General features: G+C 37.3%; 1 protein-coding gene across 6 annotated transcripts in view; it reads right to left on the reverse strand.

Moving 5' to 3' along the window:
• Window positions 1-9510: 9510 nt before the first annotated feature.
• Window positions 9511-19536, reverse strand: part of NR2C1 (nuclear receptor subfamily 2 group C member 1) — a 46200-nt gene continuing 36174 nt past the window's right edge. Inside the window, exons 11-15 of one of the 6 annotated variants that reach the window (XM_028105457.2) lie at window positions 18084-18223; window positions 16606-16743; window positions 15772-15811; window positions 14095-14200; window positions 11205-11321 (exon numbers count right to left, since the gene is read on the reverse strand). In XM_028105457.2, coding sequence (XP_027961258.1) covers window positions 14104-14200; window positions 15772-15811; window positions 16606-16743; window positions 18084-18223 — 415 coding nt within the window. In that variant the 3' untranslated portion in view covers window positions 11205-11321; window positions 14095-14103. Of the gene's footprint in view, window positions 11322-14094; window positions 14201-15771; window positions 15812-16605; window positions 16744-18083; window positions 18224-19536 lie in introns of all 6 variants that reach the window. The other 5 variants (XM_028105461.2, XM_028105459.2, XM_028105456.2 and 2 more) reach the window with 5 other exon arrangements.

Consider the following 19536-nt stretch of genomic DNA (forward strand, 5'->3'; position numbering starts at 1 on the left):
GTGCTTAGCCTCATTTTACTCATTTGTAAAATGGGGTTAATAATATTACCTACATTATGGGACCATTGTGAGGATTAAATAAGAAGGTACATAAAATCCTTACCCCAGTGCCTGGTATTATTATAAGTACATGAGTTGGATAAATTGCTTCTTAATAATAGAAGAGGCATATGTCTAATTGAATAAATTTTTCAGACTACTTTGATTTCCTGTTCCAATTTTGATCAATTGTATTTAGGCCTGATGAACAGCTATTATTATTCATGCTTCTATATGAATGAGTCTTGGATCCTGCATATTTTTCTTTCTTGGAATTCTGTCATTTGTTTGCTTGTTTCTGTTTTGTTTGTTTTGGTAGGATTGAAGCTTTTTTTTTAATGTGTGTAGGAAATAAAATTTCCTTTTTTTAAATTTCCCTCTTGACTGATCATTTGCAGGGACATAGAATTCTAGGCTCAACGAATTCTAGGACATGGAATTCTCATAGAACTTTGAAAATATTGCTCCATTGCCCTCTAATATCTAATATCATTGGTAAAAATCTTTCTGCCAACCTAATGCAGTTGACCCTTGACCAACACAGGGATTAGAAGCACTGACCACCCCCCACACACAGTTGAAAATCCATGTATAAATTTTGGTTCCCCCAAAACTTAACTACTAATAACCTGTTGACCAGAAGCCTTACTGATAACATAAACAGCCAGTTAACACAAGTTTTGTATGTTACAAGTATTATATACTTTATTCTTACAATGAAGTAGGCTAGAGAAAAGAAAATGTTAAGAAAATCATAAGGAAAATAAATTTACAGTACTGTATTGTAAAAAATCGGCATTTAAGTGGACCCATGTAGTTCAAACCTGTGTTGCTCAAGGGTCAACTAGATTTATTCCTTTGCAAGAAACTTGTTTCTCAGATTTTTCTGTTTGTTTCTAAAAGTTCTGAAATTTCATGTGGACTTATCTTGGGCTTTTTCTGGTTGATCCTTGTTGGAATTCAATGCCATCTTTAAATTTGGAGATGTGTCGTTGTTAGTTGTAGATACTGTTCTTTTGATAATTTCCCCCTCCCATTTCTGGAATCTGGATAATAGCTGAACGTTTGTCCTTCTGGATTCATCTTCTGTATTTTTAAATTTTACCTGCATATTTTCCATTTCTACCTTTGCATTTTACATTCTGAGCCACTTCTTCACCTTTATGTACCAGTTCACTCATTTGTTCCTTATGTGGGTATGGTCCATACAGTCTTGATAGATTTTTTTTCAATTTCAACATTATTCTATTTGATTTCTTGATCCCTGGTTGCTCTTTTGTCATAGTACCCGGTTCTGATTTTTGTCATTAACTTGATATTAGTAGTATTATTACAGAGCCAAAGAAACCTAAAGGCACATGCAGAATCCAGATAATACTGTCCTCATGTGAACAAAAATATCGCCAGAAATCTTAATTCTGTTTTTTGCAATCTAATTTGCTGTTTAGCTCTTCCATTTTTTTTCTTTTTAAAAATTTAATACATTTAGTATACATACCTGGTCTAAAGAATCATATAGGTCTGCTTCCTGATCCGATTTCCAACTCCCAAAGTCAGTCTGAGAATTGTTTCAACCCTTTAACTGCTTATTTTGGTATTCACTAACATAATGCTAGATTACATTCTTATTTCTAGATTTTTAAAATTTTAGGTATTATCTGACTTCCCAACATAGAAGATGAGGATTTCGCTCTTTGACAACACCACACACACACACACACACACATATTCATGTTCCATTCTCCTAATAACAGTTCACTGAATTTTTTCGTACATATCTATTTAAAGGCCAATTTGTGCTTACAACCTCTGAAGAACTTATTCCCTTCTTCTAGATACAGGAAATTGTGGCATTCTGAGGGTCTAAGACCACCTAATTTTTTCTACTTAAGGATTATTTTCTATCAAATATTGTGAAATACATATATATGTATGTATTTAATCTTAAGAGTCTACAACTGAGCCTAAGCAAATACCATCTGTGACAGATTGTTTTCTAAAAATGGCCACAAAAAAATTCTGGTTCCCTACACTGTTCCAGAATTTTGCCACTCTCCCATTAAGAAGTATAGTCTAGGGGCACCTGAGTGGCTTGGTGGGTGAAGCCTCCGGCTCTTGGTTTCCACTCAGGTCATGATCTCATGGGTTGGGGGACTGAGCCCCAAGTTGGGTTCTGTGCTGCGCCAGGAGTCTGCTTGAAGATTCCCTCCCTCTGCCCTTCCCTCCACTTTACATGCATTTGCTCTCTCTCTCTTAAATAAATAAATCTTAAAAATAAGTATATTTTATCTTCCTCTGAATTTGAGAGGCCTTTGTGTCTGTCTCAATGAAGAAGAATGATGCCTTTGTTTTTTAAGCTTAATTTGAGAGAGAGCGAGCGAGCACACACACATGTGATTGGGGGGATGGACAATGAGAGGAGAGAGAGAATCTCAAGCAGACTCCTCAATGAGGGCAGTGCAGAGCTGATGCAGGGCTCAATCCCAGGACCCTGAGATCATGACCTGAGCTGAAATCAAGAGATGGATGCTTGGGCTCCTGGGTGGCTCAGTTGGTTAAGAGACTGCCTTCGGCTCAGGTCATGATCCTGGAGTCCCTGGATCAAGTCCCGCATCGGGCTCCCTGCTCAGCAGGGAGTCTGCTTCTCCCTCTGACCCTCCCCCCTCTCATATGCTCTCTCTCTCTCTCTCTCAAATAAATAAAATCTTAAAGAAAAAAAAAAAAGATGGATGCTTAACCGACTGAAGTCCCAGGTGCCCCAATGATGCTTGGTTTCTTAGTGCTATTGTCTGAATGTGTGCTCCCTCCTCCAAATTCATGTTGAAATCCTAACCCTCAAAGGTGATAGAAGGTGGGGGCTTTGGGAGGTGTTTAAGTCATGAGGGTGGAACCCTCATGAATGGGATTAGTGCCTCTAAAAGAGGCTCCAGAGAGATCCTTAGCTCTTTCCATCATGTGAGGACCCTGCAGAAGTCAGCAGCCTGCAACCCACGGTCAAGAAGTCACCTGAACTTGACCATACTGGCACCCTGATCTTAGACTTTTCAGCCTCCAGAACGGTGAGAAATAAATGTTTGTTACTTATAAGCGACCTGTTGTCAAAAACCAACCTCTGTGCTCCAGAGCCAAAACATAACACAAAGACAGAATTTGGAGACGAAGAGGAATGCTGGTTTTATTACTTTGCCGGGCAAAGGAGGCTGCAGCAGGCTAACACCTTCAAAACTGCAGACCTGCCCGGGGTAAAAGGCTGAGAAGTTTTATAGGAAAATACAGGATCTGGGTGGTTTTTTGGGTTTTGTTTGTTTTTAAAGATTTTGTTTATATCTTTGACAGAGAGAGAGAGGGAGAGAGCACAAGCAGGGGAGAGAGGCAGAGGGAGAAACAGGCCAGACTCTGGGATCAAGACCAGAGCAGAAGGCAGATGCTTGATCAACTGAGCTGCCCAGGCTCCCCCCGCCGGGTGGTTTTCAGAGGAATCTGGTACATGCTGCCAACCACGTTTAGTCATGTCTTCAAGGTGGTCTCATGACCAGCGCTGGGGCTGGCCATCTGAGTCTCATTACTAAGTATACACTGAGGTCAGCAAAGATGTTAGTATAGATACTGAGTTCTTGGAACAAAGGATTCTACAGAAAAATAAGCGAAGGGGAGGAGGAGGCTTCAGGAAGGAGGAAGAGAAAAATTTGTTCAGTTTAAAGCCAAGGCTTGCTGAAGCATTAGTGTAGTCATCTTAATTTCCATCCATCTTTACGTTTCTATAGTGGTTTCACACCCAGTCTGTGGTGTTTTGTATAGCAGCCCAAATGGACAAAGACACTGAGGCTAGGTTAGAAGACTATCTGGCTTCCATCTGTCTCTGTCTCTCTCAACACTCAACCCAATAGCCACAGAGAAATTACCGTTTATTTCTCACAAAAGGAGCCCACGTCTGTAGCTGAGTAGTTTTCTTAGCCTTCTTCCAGCCCATATACATTTGAAGGGCCAAAAGTCTCTTTATTTTGCACTGTTGTGTATCTTTTAGTCCAAAATGCTACAATTGTTTTAACTTCTTACAATTTCTTGTGTCAATTTATAAACAACTTCATTAGACGAAGACCCATCCGGAAATCTTGTCAAGGTAAGCTCTTCTCTACATTGAGATTCCCCGGAGGCTGCTGAGATACATCCTTTCCCAAGAATGGCTGACATATTTCTGGTCTTCATGCTCTTCCAGATGTTTGCCACTTTGGCACAGCAAACAGCCGCTATCAACCTCCAGATGTGTGTGATTCCAAAAATTCCAACGGCCCCCCTTGAGCTGCTTGGTGCAGAAAAGCTGTCCATGCCAATCTCTAACCTCATTGTAGATTCATGAGAGTAACAAATGTTATTTTAAACCACTAAGCCTGAGTGGTTTCTTACAAAGCAAGAGAATTTGTAACGAATAAAGTGCTAATACTTTGAAACCCCCTTGTATGTCCCTCCCTGTTTGTATCTTCTTACTCTTCCAGAAGTAACTAGAATTCTAAATTAAGTACTTATAATTCCCTTACTTTTTTTTTAAGTTTTTTACCTAAGTGATCTCTACACTTGACATGAGGCTTGAACTCATGACCCTGAGATCAAGAGTCCAATGCTCTTCTGATGGAGCCAGCCAGGTGCCCCTTCCTTGCTTTTTAAGTTAATTTCACGACATACATAAGTACCTCTCAACAATATATTGTATTTACCTGTTTTCAGTAAACAGGTTAAATCATACTTTTGGGCTTGCTTTTTCATACATGACTTCTGGATTCATTGATGTTGGTATTTTATTCCTTTTTTGGGGTTACATAATACTCCATTGGGTGACTACACTGCAATTTACTTATCCATTCTCCTGTCAATGGGTATTTGGAGTTTTTTGTTGTTGTTGTTCTTACAATGCTGACATGAACACTTTTGTATGCCTCCCAGCACGTTAAAGAGTTTTTCTAGGGTAAAATAGCAGATTTGTGCACATTATACTTAACTATGTAATGTTAAATTACTTTTGAGATGCTTGTATCAATGGACACTCCCATCTTCAACACATATCCTGCTGTTCCACATACTCTACACTTCTTATCCCCAGACTTTCAAATATCATTCTAGTGTGTATCTGCCTCCTTAATAGACTTTCAACAAATCCCTTTATATCCTCTTCCAAAGTAGATGTTGTAATACTAAAGCATTCTGGAGGATCTGTGGGGCAAATCAGGCTGCTTCCCAGCTTTCTGCACTGCAGGCTAAGTCAACCTTCTCAGGTTTGCTAATAAGATGACCACCACTAATGTGTTTTCCAGCTTTCAAAATTTTGTGGCTTTGTTTCTCTCCCATTATTTTTGTCTTTGAGATAATGCCTTAACAAATTCTTTGGCTGTTTTAATGACATTTAAGGAGGGAGTCAGAATTAAATGTCAGCAGCATGCTTCCACCATGGATAGATTTTTAAAATTTCAGTAAGTTTTTTGGGGTGCCTAGGTGGCTCAGTTGGTTAAGTGTCAGATGAGCTCATGATCTTGGGGTCCTGGATATCAAGTCCCATGTTTGGCTCTGCACTCAGCAGGGAGCCTGCTTCCCCTCTCCCTCTGCCCCTCCCCATGCTTGTCCTCTCTCTTTAAAATAAAATCTTTAAAAAAATTCATTAAGTATTTCTAAATGTTGTTTTGGTTTGTTTTTAAAGTTTGGTCTTTTCTGCTGTTCCTGTTTCTTGCTTACTTTTTGATTCCGTTTTTTTCCTTAAAACCTGTCATATACATTTATAATCTGGATGTGGCAATTTCTGTATCTCATATTGTCTTTCAGAGTCTTTATGTGCTGCTTATTTTGGACTCGTTCAAGTGGCTTGTTTCCTTGTGAGTTTAATAATTTTGTGAGCTCATATATGGTTGAGCTTAATCTGGGACAGCCTTGAGATTCTAAATCAGGGGCCAGCAACCTATGCCCCAAGGGCCAAGTTCAGTCCATTACCTGCTTTTGTAAATGTTCTTCCAGAAGACAGCCAGGCCCATTCATTATGTACTGACTCCTTTGCTCTACAATAGCAGATTTGAGTAGTTGCTACAGACAGGGGATGGCCCACAAAGTAAAAAATATTTACTTTCTGCCCTTTACAAAAGTGTGCCAACTTATCTAAATTATGGGTATTTTCTCCAGAGAAGATGTATATTTGCTTCTGCCAGAACCAGAGGTTGGCGGGGGGGGGGGGGGGGGGAATCTCATGACCTGCACCAAATTTACCCTTCTTTGAGAACTCATGCCAAACTTACGAGCCCAGCAATAGAAAAAAAGGCCTTCACAGTACCTATTCCACTATATTGCTAGAAGCAGCTATATAATATATTCTCTTTGATTATATTGTTCTGATTTTAAGACAGTATGGATCTTTTTCATTTAAAGGGTGGATCCTTGGGGTGCGTGGGTGGCTCAGTTAGTTAAGCCTCCGACTATTGATTTCAGCTCTGGTCTTGGTCTTGAAGTCCTGGGATCCAGCCCTGATTAGGGCTCCACACTCAGCGGCGAGTCTGCTTGAGATTCTTCCTCTCCCTCTGCCCCTTCCACCACTCTAGACAGGCTCGCTCTCAAATAAATAAAAAAATCTTTTTAAAAAAGGGTGGATCCTTTCAACCTAGAGACAGACACATATCCTTTTATGTAACCTTATCTTGTATTATTTAATAATTTCCTTACCTCAAGTCTTTTGTTTTTTTTTTTTTAAAGATTTTATTTATTTTTTTTGACCGAGAGACAGCGAGAGAGGGAATACAAGCAGGGGGAGCAGGAGAGTGAGGAGCAGGCTTCCCTCTGATCAGGGAGCCCGATGCGGGGCTCGATCCCAGGACCCCAGGATCATGACCTGAGCCGAAGGCAGATGCTTAACCACTGAGCCACCCAGGTGCCCCTCTTTTCTGTCTTCTTAAACTCTTGCTGGTAAAATGTTGGGCCTCTTGATTTGATTTTCTAATTTTATTTTTTCTTCTTTATCTTTTGGTTATATGTTTTCAGGGTGAGTTCCTCAACAACTTTATCTTTCAACCCTTCTAATGAATTGGTTTGGCTATCATTTTTAATTTCCAAGGACAGTTCCTTGCTCCAAATGTACCTTTTCAAAGCATCCTATAAGGTCAACTAATCTTTGACAAAGCAGGAAAGAATATCCAATGGAAAAAAGAGTCTCTTTTCAACAAATGGTGTTGGGAAAACTGGACAGCAACATGCAGAAAAATGAAACTGACCACTTTCTTACACCATACACAAAAACAAATTCAAAATGGATGAAAGACCTACATGTGAGGCAGGAAACCATCAAAATCCTAGAAGAGCGCCAAAGCAACTTATTAGACATGTTGCCGGAGGCAAGAAACAAAAGCAAAAATGTTGGGACCTCATCAAGATAAAAAGTTCCTGCACAGCGAAGGAAACAATAATACTAAAAGGCAGCCTATGGGGGTGCCTGGGTGGCTCAGTTGGTTAAGCGACTGCCTTCAGCTCAGGTCATGATCCTGGAGTCCCAGGATCGAGTCCCGCGTTGGGCTCCCTGCTCAGCAGGGAGTCTGCTTCTCCCTCTGACCCTCTTCCCTCTCGTGCTCTCTCTCATTCTCTCTCTCTCAAATAAATAAATAAATAAACCTTAAAAAAAATAAAAAATAAAAGGCAGCCTATGGACTAAGAGAAGGGTTAGTATCCAAAGTTTATAAAGAACTTATCAAACTCAACACCTAAAAACAAATAATCCAGTTAAAAAATGGGCAGAAACATGAAAGACATTTTTCCAAAGAAGACATCCAGATGGTTAACAGACACATGAAAAGATGCTCAACATTACTTAACATCAGGGAAATACAAATCAAAACCATGATGAGATACGACCTCACACCTGTCAGAATAGCTAAAATAACACAGGAAACAACAGATGTTGGCGAGGATGTGGAAAAAGGGAAATCCTCTTTGCACTGTTGGTGGGAATGCAAACTGGTGCAGCCACTCTGGAAAACAGTATGGAGGTTCCTCAGAAAGTTGAAAATACAGCTACCATGCAATCCAGCAATTGCACTACTGGGTATTTACACCATAAGAGACTCTTAACGGTAGAGAACAAACTAAGGCTTGATGGAGGGAGGTAGGTGGGGGAGGGGCTGGATGGGGGATGGGTATTAAGGTGGGCACGTTATGATGAACACTGGGTTTTGCATGTAAGTGAATTCTCCTGAAACTGATACTGCACTGTATGTTAACTAACTAGAATTTAAATAAAAATTTGAAACCCCCCCCAAAAGCATCCTGTTCTCATTTGACTTTCTTTCAAAATGTTAATTACCCTTGAGGGTGGATATTTTTCTGATCCCTGGATTTTATTTGCCTGCCCTCAGCCCTAACAGTGTCTGATCTCTTATGTATTGGATACTTTCCTCAGTTATCGGTGATCCTGGTTCTAAGTTCATATTTAATAGTAGGCAATAAAGAATTGAATAGAAACCGCATGTATACTTCTATGACTTGAAATTAGTGGGCTTCACTGAAGAATGATAAAGTGGCAAGCATCAAGATACAACCAAAAGTGAGTATCTGGAGATCTTTTCTCTAAGACCAATTAATTTCTCTGAAGAAAAAAACCCTGGCAGAGGCGCCTATACCCATGGCCAGCATTGTGGGAACATGATTATGGAGCCCACATTCAGAATGCAGATTTTCACTTAACCCGTATTTTCAAGCCTATACATATCTAACCCAGGCTTTCTGTTATTCCTGGTGCCGTTAAGTCTGATCTTCCAGTTCAGTTGCTCAAGAGAATTAACCTCTGACCCTCTGATCAAAAAGGTAGAAGGACAAAAAGAGATCAGCTGGCTTAAATAAGGGCAGGAAAAGGTAATTCAATGATTTTGTACACAGACTTGCAACCAATCTTTTTTTTTTTTTTTTTAAATGTCCCAAGCATCATCTCGGAATATGAGTACCAGTTCTTCCAAGCACTAAGCATCTTTTCTGAGGATACTGGCCTTTTTCACTGAATTGCCTTTTGCAGGCACTCAGAATAGAGCTTCCTTCGTTCTGGCTCTGCTAATAAGTCAGTTAGTCTTTCTTTACCTGCATTTTGTTTTCCAAGAATTTACTGAATTCTCTTATCCTTTGATTTCTTGTTTCCTGTCTTATTTATCATTGTGTGGTTACATTTTACTGTTATTTTACTGAAATTTCAGGAGACAGAAAATAAATTAATAGTCAATCTGCAGTTTTAGAAGAAATTCTTCAAAGGGAATTGTAAATAGTCCTAAAATAGTGGATATGGAAATGTCTTCCACTCATTTCCCCTCCTAGTTAATAAATCCTGTTAGAGATTTCTTAACAATAGAACAAATGGATGACCAAATACTGAACAAACAGGACTCTGAAATCAAATAAATGGACATTTTTAATGTAGTTCACATTTTAATATAGTTTTAAAAACACTTCCAAATATAACTACAAATTTAATCAGGACAAATACCTGAAAGGAATATGTATCTTAATTAACCATTAGTACATTATTTTAAAGAATTATTTTCCTGAATCCTTGGCTTACTTCATTGGGTTTATAAAGATATAAACCTACTGATTTTTCCATTTGAATTATTTTCTACTAAATGTAGTTTTTCCTAGCTGATAATTATAAATAAACCTGTTGATAAAAATCACATTTTAAATAGGGAAAAAAGTTTCCCTTAATAAGATGGTGAAGACTGTAAGTGGATACTTTTAAACTTCTGATTTACTATAAAGTAGCAATTTGTAAAATCCACACCCTCCCCTAAATTCAGCTTGTCTATTGCAAAAATCTTTATAAAAAATGTACTGAGTGCAATAAAATCTCCATATTTGTTTTTTTTTAAATCAACACATAGACATACCAAAATAATTCATCATGACAATCAGAGCAAAGAAAGATTTAACAGTCTCAGTTTTGCTAAGGAAAACATTACTGTGGAAGGCATCCAAGGAGTCTAGAATGGTTTTGCTGTGGCAACAAGGCTTCAGGCTGATGCTCGTACTACTGTTAAAACAGCTTTCCCCCGTTACAGTGAAACATCAGTGCATATTCCCTTACATATTAAAAAAATTAAATTTTTAAAAATTATCAATCTGCTTTAAAATAATTGTTTAACTCACCTTGAAAACACAGATTGGCTATGATAAATCCATTATTTAACAAACTGGGTATTTCTAATGACCTAAAAGAAAAGGGCTAAAACTCACTGAAGGGTCAGGAAGTTCTAATGCAGGTCAGAAAAGAGGGAGAGAAGTCCAATGCTTTTTGTGGAATGGAAGAGCAACAATTTTAATATCTATTTTAAAATACTGAAACATTTTGGGCTCAGTCTCTACTGCTTTTAAAACACAGCAGTAAACCAAAAATATTAAAACATGAACCCTATCTCATTCTCAAAAACAATTTTCTGCTACATACATAAATAAAAAGTGCTTGTAACTAATAATATACAACACTAAAAAAAGTCTTGAGATCATGTAGGCTTATGTCTCATTGCCAGCAATGAGAGTGGTATATGTTAAGGGTGCCATAATATTTACAAAAGACAAAAAATATATATATATTTTATTATTTCCTATGGTTCTAATGTTATCGTTATACCATCAAGCATAAAATAATCTTTTACATGGTAATTAAAACAGATTATGTTATGGAAGAGTAAAATGCAAGGAAATCCTCCTTAGGGATTTCTGAAGATTAAATGTTTGTACTAATTCATAATGAAAACATGAATAGAACACAATTCTGGAAAAAAAAAGAGACTAATTTATTTGTTTCATAAGATAAAATATAGTTAAGTGGTCTTAGTTTAGATGTCAAGAAGTGATAGCTTAGGGTGTCATCTTAACCAAGAATAAATTCATAGTATTTCTTATTCACTTAAAACAGGAAGGGAAATTCTAATTCCTGCCACCTGCCCAGTCACTTCAAAAATTCTTAAGAAGTTAAAATAAAAACACCCTGGGTTTTTGGTTACTCTTTAAAGTCAAAATTTCCCAATACCCTGGAAGCAATGAGTTCAATTTGGTGTCTTCTTGTGTTCTGGGAAACAACAGTAAGTTTATACTGACATCTCAGCCTTCAGATGCTGTGACCAATTATTTGTGAGTTATAATCTGCAGGCTCCATTTTTAAAATATGTGGGATGACACTGTCAATTCGTACATTGCCAATGAGACCTTTGAAAAACAATTCTTCAGTGATGGTAGCATTCATCAATCTCAAAGCAGGCAATCTGAGTAGTAGTCTCGACAACCTAAAAAGGGGAAGGAAAAACAAGAGTGTAAATCTAAAAGAGATTTAGTAGAAAAATAGAGGAGTAATTTCTGTATGTATATTGGTTGTGGTCTAATTTAATAAAGATCTAATTTTAAAAAGTTAAAAAATAAAAACTTAAGTATTCTCAAGCCTTAGAGGGTATGACAATCATCTGGATATAAATGCAGTCCAACAGACTTCATAGGAAAGCTCTGCTCTTAACTACTATACTGTGTTGCCTCCACTTGGCTGTATGGACCATGGAACTAATAAGTTATATATTTTAAAAAAGATTTATTTATTTTAGAGACAGCGCATGCGCACACTTGAGCGCTGTGGCACGCTTGAGCGCTGTGGCGGGGGAGAAAGGGGGAGAGAAGGAGAGAGAGGGAGGGAGAGAGGGAGGGAGGGAGGGGGAGAAGGGGGAAGGGAGAGAGGGGGGGAGGGGGAGGGAGAGGGAGAGGGAGAGAGAGGGAGAGGGAGAGGGAGGGAGGGAGAGAGAGAGAGAGAGAGAGAGAGAGAAAATCTCAAGTAGACTCCCCACTGGGCTTGGAGCCCGACACGGGCCCATCCCACGACCCTAAGGGATCATGACCTGAGCTGAAATCAAGAGTTGGGACGCTCAACCAACTGAGCCACCCAGGCGCTCCACCATGGAACTAAGTTATTAAAGCACAGATCAAATTATACATTTAAGAATGGCTTAGAGATTGAGTTGAGGTTGTTTTGAGCAATGTTTTGTGTTATCAGGACACATGGGGCTCAGTGGTAATCAAAAAACAAATGGAAATGGTAAAACAGGCAATAGTTATTACTGGGAAGACTGGGGAAGAGCACAGAATATGGAATCAAGACCACTGGGTTCAAATCTTGATTCAACTAACGCTCCACCTATGTGAACGCGTGTTAGCCACTTACTCCTGATCTCTGTGTATTGTGGTAAAGATTAATGAAATGAATGATTCCTGCCAGTTTCTGTGCTACTGAGGATCTTAAAGGCAAAACCATACTTTCCATAAGGTATAACCTGAAAACTACTATCCAAAGCTAATTTATTATTTTTAAATAAATCAGAATGTAAGAAACTGAGAGAGTTCAGAGATCAATCAAAGCACCTGGAACCTACTTGAACAGAGATCAGCCAACAGCTATAGGTCAAGAAGGAGGAAAAATTTAAATGCTGTATTTGTTTGTACAATGAGGTATAAAACAACTTTAGAGACTTTAAAAAACTGAGAACAATCATAACAAAACCACCACCAACAACAAAAAACAACTTTCTGAAAAGCTTGGGTATGTGTATCCCTCTTGTATTCTAAGGCCTTGCACTCTAACATTTGTGACCACTTGAAAACAGGATTAAGTCACCTTTTTTTTTTTTTAAGATCTTATTTATTTATTTGTCAGAGAGAGAGAGAGCACAAGCAGGGGGAGCGTCAGGCAGAGGAAGAAGAAGGATCCCTGCTGAGCAAGCAACTTGATGTGGGACTCGATCCCAGAACCTTGGGATCATGACCTGACCCGAAGGCAGATGTTTTATCAACCAACTGAGCCACCCAGGCGTCCCTAGTCACCTTCCTATAGTCACTAGTCTCCTCCTCAAATTACCCAATTCCTATTTGTTCCTACCACATGAGCTGCAGGAATAACACTGGTAGGAAGCAGGGTAGGAAAACTGGTTAGATAAACTAAAGGTGATTTTCATGATGCAACTGGCTTAAAAATCTATTATTTAATATCTGTAAACAATTACTTTATGTAAAACATTCCTTTATTAGTACGAAGCATGTTAATTTAATAATCTTAGTAAACATTTATATAGCCATTATATTACATGTTACACTATATGCAATATGATATACTATACAATAGGCAGTGTTCTAAGCTATTTACATATATCAATTGTTTTAATCATTATAATAATTGTGGGTACTATTATCTACATTTTACAGACAAAGAAACTGAAACACAGAAGTTGAGTAACTTGCCAACGGTCATACAGCTAGTAAGTGATGGGGTCAGGAGTCAAGCCCTGGTATTCTGGCTCTGACAGCCACGTGCTAGCAGAACTACTCTCCATTACTGTTGCTCTTCAAAAACTGAGTTGGATCTTATAAAAAAATAACTTTTCAAGGGACATTGGCAAGAAATATCTTGGTAGAAATATCATAAACCAAATTCCTAATTATTTATAAAATAGTCGAATGGTGTTTCTATTCATTTATTCCTGTTTTTTCCCTTTCACTAATAAAATCCTTTATTTGGGGCACCTGGGTGGCTCAGTCGTTAAGCGTCTGCCTTCGGCTCAGGTCATGATCCCAGGGTCCTGGGATCAAGCCCCACATCGGGCTCCCTGCTCAGCGGGAAGCCTGCTTCTCTCCCACTCCCCCTGCTTGTGTTCCCTCTCTCGCTGTGTCTCTCTGCCAAATGAATAAATAAAATCTTAAAAAATAAGTAAGTAAAATCCTTTATTTCATCTGAAGAAAACAGAGTTTGGGCACTAGAGCCAGACAACCTGAGCTCACAGGCAGGCCCTGCCATCTGCGTGTGACCCTGAGCAAGTTATTTAACCTCTCTCCGCTCAAGTCTTCTTCTATAAATTGTAAGAAATGATTTATCACTTGCAACAATGCACTACTGCTTTTAATAGGATTAGCTATTTCAAATCAGTGACTAAAACACTGATTTATTCTTGGAATGGAAAATAATGAAATAGATTCATAAAAAATTTTAAGATGGATTTAATTAAATAGTATTTAACTTTTAGATACCTGTAGGTGTCATCTGGATATGTTTTGGTTATATAATCTTGGAATTCCACATATGCCTTTTCCTGAAATTTCTCGATTTGTTCCATGTTTTCTAGGCCTGGATGATCTGAAACATTAAATATATTGTTACCCTAGTTCTGAATGCTCATTTAATAAGGCACAGAGAGATGAGAAAGAAGGGGGGGGAAGAACAGTTCAGTCAAAAAAAAAAAATGGCGCTATCCTATGCATGGTTCTCTCACTCCACAAATTTAGTAACCCACCTACTAAATGCCAGACACTGTATTTTAAACCCTCTAAAAAATTTATTTTAAAAAATATTTTATTTATTTATTGGAGAGGGAAAGAGAGATAGAGAGTATGAGTTGGGGGGGGAAGGACAGAGGGAGAGGGAGAAACACACTTCTAGCTGAGCAGGGAGCCCCATGTGGACCCCGGGATCATGACCGGAGCTGAAGGCAGACACTCAACCAACTGAGCCACCCAGGTACGCCTGTACTTTAACCCTCATAATGATTTTGTCTCATATACATATTCTGGTTTCTACTAAAATAGTTTTCTCTATTCCAAAAGTCATGGGAGTTTGATCATTTTGCTTCAACAGGAACAAAAAAATAAAATGACTTAGCTTAGTTAAAAAAGCATTTTTAATCCAATGAAATATCTGCAGATTATATTCTACACTACTTTTTTCATAAGAACCTCCCCATCACTGTTAGGTAAAAAGATACTTCTATCCCAGGACCCCGGGATCATGACCGGAGCTGAAGGCAGACACTCAACCAACTGAGCCACCCAGGTACGCCTGTACTTTAACCCTCATAATGATTTTGTCTCATATACATATTCTGGTTTCTACTAAAATAGTTTTCTCTATTCCAAAAGTCATGGGAGTTTGATCATTTTGCTTCAACAGGAACAAAAAAATAAAATGACTTAGCTTAGTTAAAAAAGCATTTTTAATCCAATGAAATATCTGCAGATTATATTCTACACTACTTTTTTCATAAGAACCTCCCCATCACTGTTAGGTAAAAAGATACTTCTGAAATTATCAAAAAATGGACAGTATTTCTATCAGAAAAACTGTAACAAAGAAACATGAAATAATCTATATAAACATTTTAATAGTCACTATAAAACTTCACAAAAATAGGAATATTAAGAGAACTTCAATAAAATTATGCCTAACTTAGGCAATATTGAAAAACATGGAAAGCTCTGCTCTGACTAAAGAGAATAAAAAATAAATAGAAAATACTGGGAATACTTAATAAAATTACATTAAATCAAATCTATGTTCTTTCAATTTTAAGGAAAATGAAGGTGGCAAATTGGTTGATTAAAATGGAAATCCATGTTAACTTATATGAAACATTATAAGAAACAGGAAAAAAAAAGTTTAATTGTCATATTAGTATCACAGAGTTTAAGAAGCAGGTTTCCTCATATAATTTTATTATGATGCACAGGAATAGAAATACATACCAAAATAAAAAATACAGGGTCTAAGAGAATAGTCAATTTTTCTTATTCATAAATTGATCATTGAGCTTACTGTCACTTTACTGTATGTGAAAGCTAGAAACTGGCAGGAAAATAAGAGACATTTTTCTATTTGCTGGTAACTCTAATAAAATGTTTAGAAGTTTAACCCATTAACAAACCAATACTCACCTTTCATTTGCCTTCTCATGATGCCTACACCAAAATATGCCTAAGAATTCAAATGTTGGTGTGAACATAATTATATCATTTCAATGATTTCTTCAACTTTCCTTTTCATACCTATATCAATGTCTAATATCCATAAAATTCACTGATTTAAAGTGTAATTCAATAGTTTTTCGTAGATTCAGAGCTGTGCAACCATCATTATTACAACTGAATTTTAGAACATTTTTGTCATCCCAAGAGAAACTCTGTGCCCACTGGCAGTCACTTCCCATGCTCCCCCTCCTTAGTCCCTGGGTAGCCACTAATCTAGTTTATGTCTCTACAGACTTGCCTATTCCAGACATTTCATATAAATGGAATCATATAAAATGCGGTCTTTTGTGACTGGCTTCTTTCACTTAGTATACTGTTTTTGTTTTTTTTTAAGATTTTATTTATTTATTTGACAGAGAGCGAGACAGCGAGAGAGGGAACACAAGCAGGGGAAGTGGGAGAGGGAGAAGCAGGCTTCCCGCAGAGCAGGGAGCCCGATGCGGGGCTCGATCCCAGGACTGTGGGATCACGACCTGAGCCGAAGGCAGATGCCCAGCGACTGAGCCACCCAGGCGCCCCTCACTTAGTATACTGTTTTCAACCACGGTGTAGCATGTGTCACAATTTCATTCCTTTTTATGGCTGATACCCCACTGTCTGTAGATATTACATCTGGTTTATTCATTTGTTCATGGACACTTGGGTTGTTTCCACTTTCAGTGCATCCTTTCACATTCCTACCAGTAATGTATGAGACTCTCCCAATACTGTGTTTTAAATAAGAAAGAAATGTTTATGTACCTGGACTGAAGAGTACTATTGCCTTCAGGTAGGCATATTCATAGCCATCAATGCAGAGTTTAACCATGCTGTTACAGAACTCCTGTAGTTTAAAGATGTGTTCCATCAATAATTTTCTTCTTTCTGTTGACATTTTATCTTTAATTAAAAACAAACAAACGAAAGCTTCTAGTTTTTGGCTAAAATGTATGACTGTTTTTACTCAATATATTTCCTTCTCACTAATTTCTAGCTTTGAATATAACCAATCTGTAAATGTTTAAAATTCATTATCTCTGCAAGATGAAACTTGTGATCTTTCTCATTCAAGAAAAAAAGCTGTTAGAAAAAAACAAAAACCCCAAGAAATTTAGTGTTTCAAGATATATCTTTGAGAAGATAAGCTGTAAAGATAACCTCCTGAAAAAGTGGCCTACAAAAGACTCAAATTTTGGTAACAAGATTTTATTTAAGCTTGTAATTGGTTGAAAAAAATGAGCAAAAGCACCCAGATTTTTTAAAGTTACCAACACTACTAAAATAAACATTAGCAAAAAAACACTGCCAAGACCAAAGAAAAGTTGAGTATAATAAAATTTTATAACTTTTAAAATTTATTGTGTTTTTGTTTAAAACACATCTGACTAGTCAACCACAGCTTTAGAGAAGTAAGCTATATATAACCCATTACAAATTCATGAGAAATGAATCAAGACCAGGAGTCCATAAATAAGATGGAATGTAGTGCTACCTTCTAGCAGATCTACTGCTGATGACATTTTAAGGTGATTTTCCTGCCCTCAAACAGGAAGTGGAACCAGATGATTTAAAAATAACGCAAAACAATGAGAAATGGGACATGCTAAGGAAATAAAACATGATTCCCAATTTGTAAATTATTCCTAAATTCAAAAAGCAGTTCTTCCCATGCTCATGGTTAGTCACAAGCCAATTTAAAATTAAATGTTTACAAATCAATGACCGCCTGTATCCTCAATTAAAGCTGTAATCACCATGGATCAAGAAAAAAGAGTAAAGACTGCTCTGTTTAAGTGAAAGAATACATCCCAATGAACTGATAAAAAAACAAAAAAACAAAAACAACCCAGCCTATGCTGGGATTCAAAGGACTATAATTAAAAAAAGGCAGTTTGAAAATTGGTGAGAAGTAAACATTTAAAAATATCTGGTCACCTCTATGTAAGCTAATCCCTGGATTCTTTGGTATCTATGTCCAAATATGCAAAACTTCACAGGGCCTACTCAGAAGCAGCCTGCCAGAGTTAAATATAATTGTTTCAATTTTGTTATGCTCTCATTTGAAAATATTTTTGGGTGATTAATGGGTGAATTTATTAAAATGTAAAAGTTATCTCTAGTAAAAAGGCTGTTGGTATCTAAAACATTAATCAACTATCTAACTTTAATGATAACATAGTTTATAAAATTGACATCCCCTCTTATATCCAGGAAAAAGAAATAAACAAGATGCTCCTTACCCTGTTGAAGGCTACTGTGAAGACAATTGACAAATGTTGCTAATATAGTTGCCACATTCATCACTTGCCAACACTGGGCAAGACCAAGAGTAAAAAGTTCATTCCAATAAGCTTTCACCAATGATATGCTATTTTCTTGCCTATTAAAATGAAACACAACAAACACATATCGGATATTAACATGTATTTTATAAACTTTACAAGCTTTTGTTTTTAAGATTTTTATTTATTTGAGACAGAGAGAGCACAGGCAGGGGGAGGGGCAAAGGGAGAGGGAGAAGCAGACTCCCTGCTGAGCAGGGGCGGGATCCCAGGACCTTGAGATTATGACCTGAGCCGGAGGCAGATGCCTAACTAGGTCACCTAGGTATCCCAAAACGGTTTATTCTTTAAGCATGTTTCAGGTGGGATATTAGTATCCCTATAAATGAGATACTTAATTTTGGATTTTGCTAGGAGAAATGAAAATAAGAATGGTCCCTTCCTGAACTTCTGAATAAGAAATTTCCAGAGCATGAGAGAGTAGAAAAAATATAGAAGTCAGCCACAGTTTTAAAAACTAGATCTACTGATTATCCATTTGAAATGTGGCTAATAAGCTTCCCAGGTCTCAGCTGCCTAGCTATATAAAATGAAGAGAAACTACACGTCCTATTCCCTGCTCTCATTATTAGGAGATGTAAATGTAAGAATTATGTGGATAAGGGATGCCATAAAGTATATGCCAGGCACTATTCAAGGCACTGGAGAAACAGCAATAAACAGGATGGATTAAGTCTGCCTTCATGAAACAGAAGGTAAACATAAAAATATACCATTTCAAATATTTTATATATTATGTACACATGCATATGGTTATATATACATTAGGTTTCTCTCAGGTAATAAAAATTCTACATTACCATAAAGTAGGATTATGCATTAAAAAACGGGGGGGGAGGTGTTCAGGTAAGGTGGCTGGAGAAGGCCCGTCTGAGGGGCTGACATCTGAGTAGAGAAAGATGGGAAAGAACTTAAAAAACAAAAAGATCTAGGGTATTGCCAATTTCTTATGGCAATCAAAATCTATTTGAAAGTGAAGTTTAAATGAAAAGAAAATCAGTATTTTCAAATCTCCATATAAAAAATGATGTAAAATTTAAATCTTAAAATCAAAGAAAATAAAAGAGGCCAAGATAGTATTTTCATGTATCAGAAAAGACAGCTAAAATCCAGAATTGAGGATGGTGTGAGGAAATAAGCATTCATTCTCACGTAAGCATTGCTGAGGTGTTAACTGGCTCAACATCTTTTTGGAGGACAATTTAATAGTATCTATCAAAAAACTAGAACATATACCCTCTGAGACTTAGCTATTCCTCTTGTAAGAACCTATTTTATAGAAATACACAAAGTAGGCAAATTATACATACAATGCTACAGTGCTTATTGTAGCACTGGATAGAATAAGAAA

Source organism: Eumetopias jubatus, unplaced genomic scaffold, assembly GCF_037043125.1.
Source record: "Eumetopias jubatus isolate StellerSeaLion01/CBP00866 unplaced genomic scaffold, mEumJub1_p1.0 scaffold_8, whole genome shotgun sequence".
Lineage (NCBI taxonomy): Eukaryota > Metazoa > Chordata > Mammalia > Carnivora > Otariidae > Eumetopias > Eumetopias jubatus.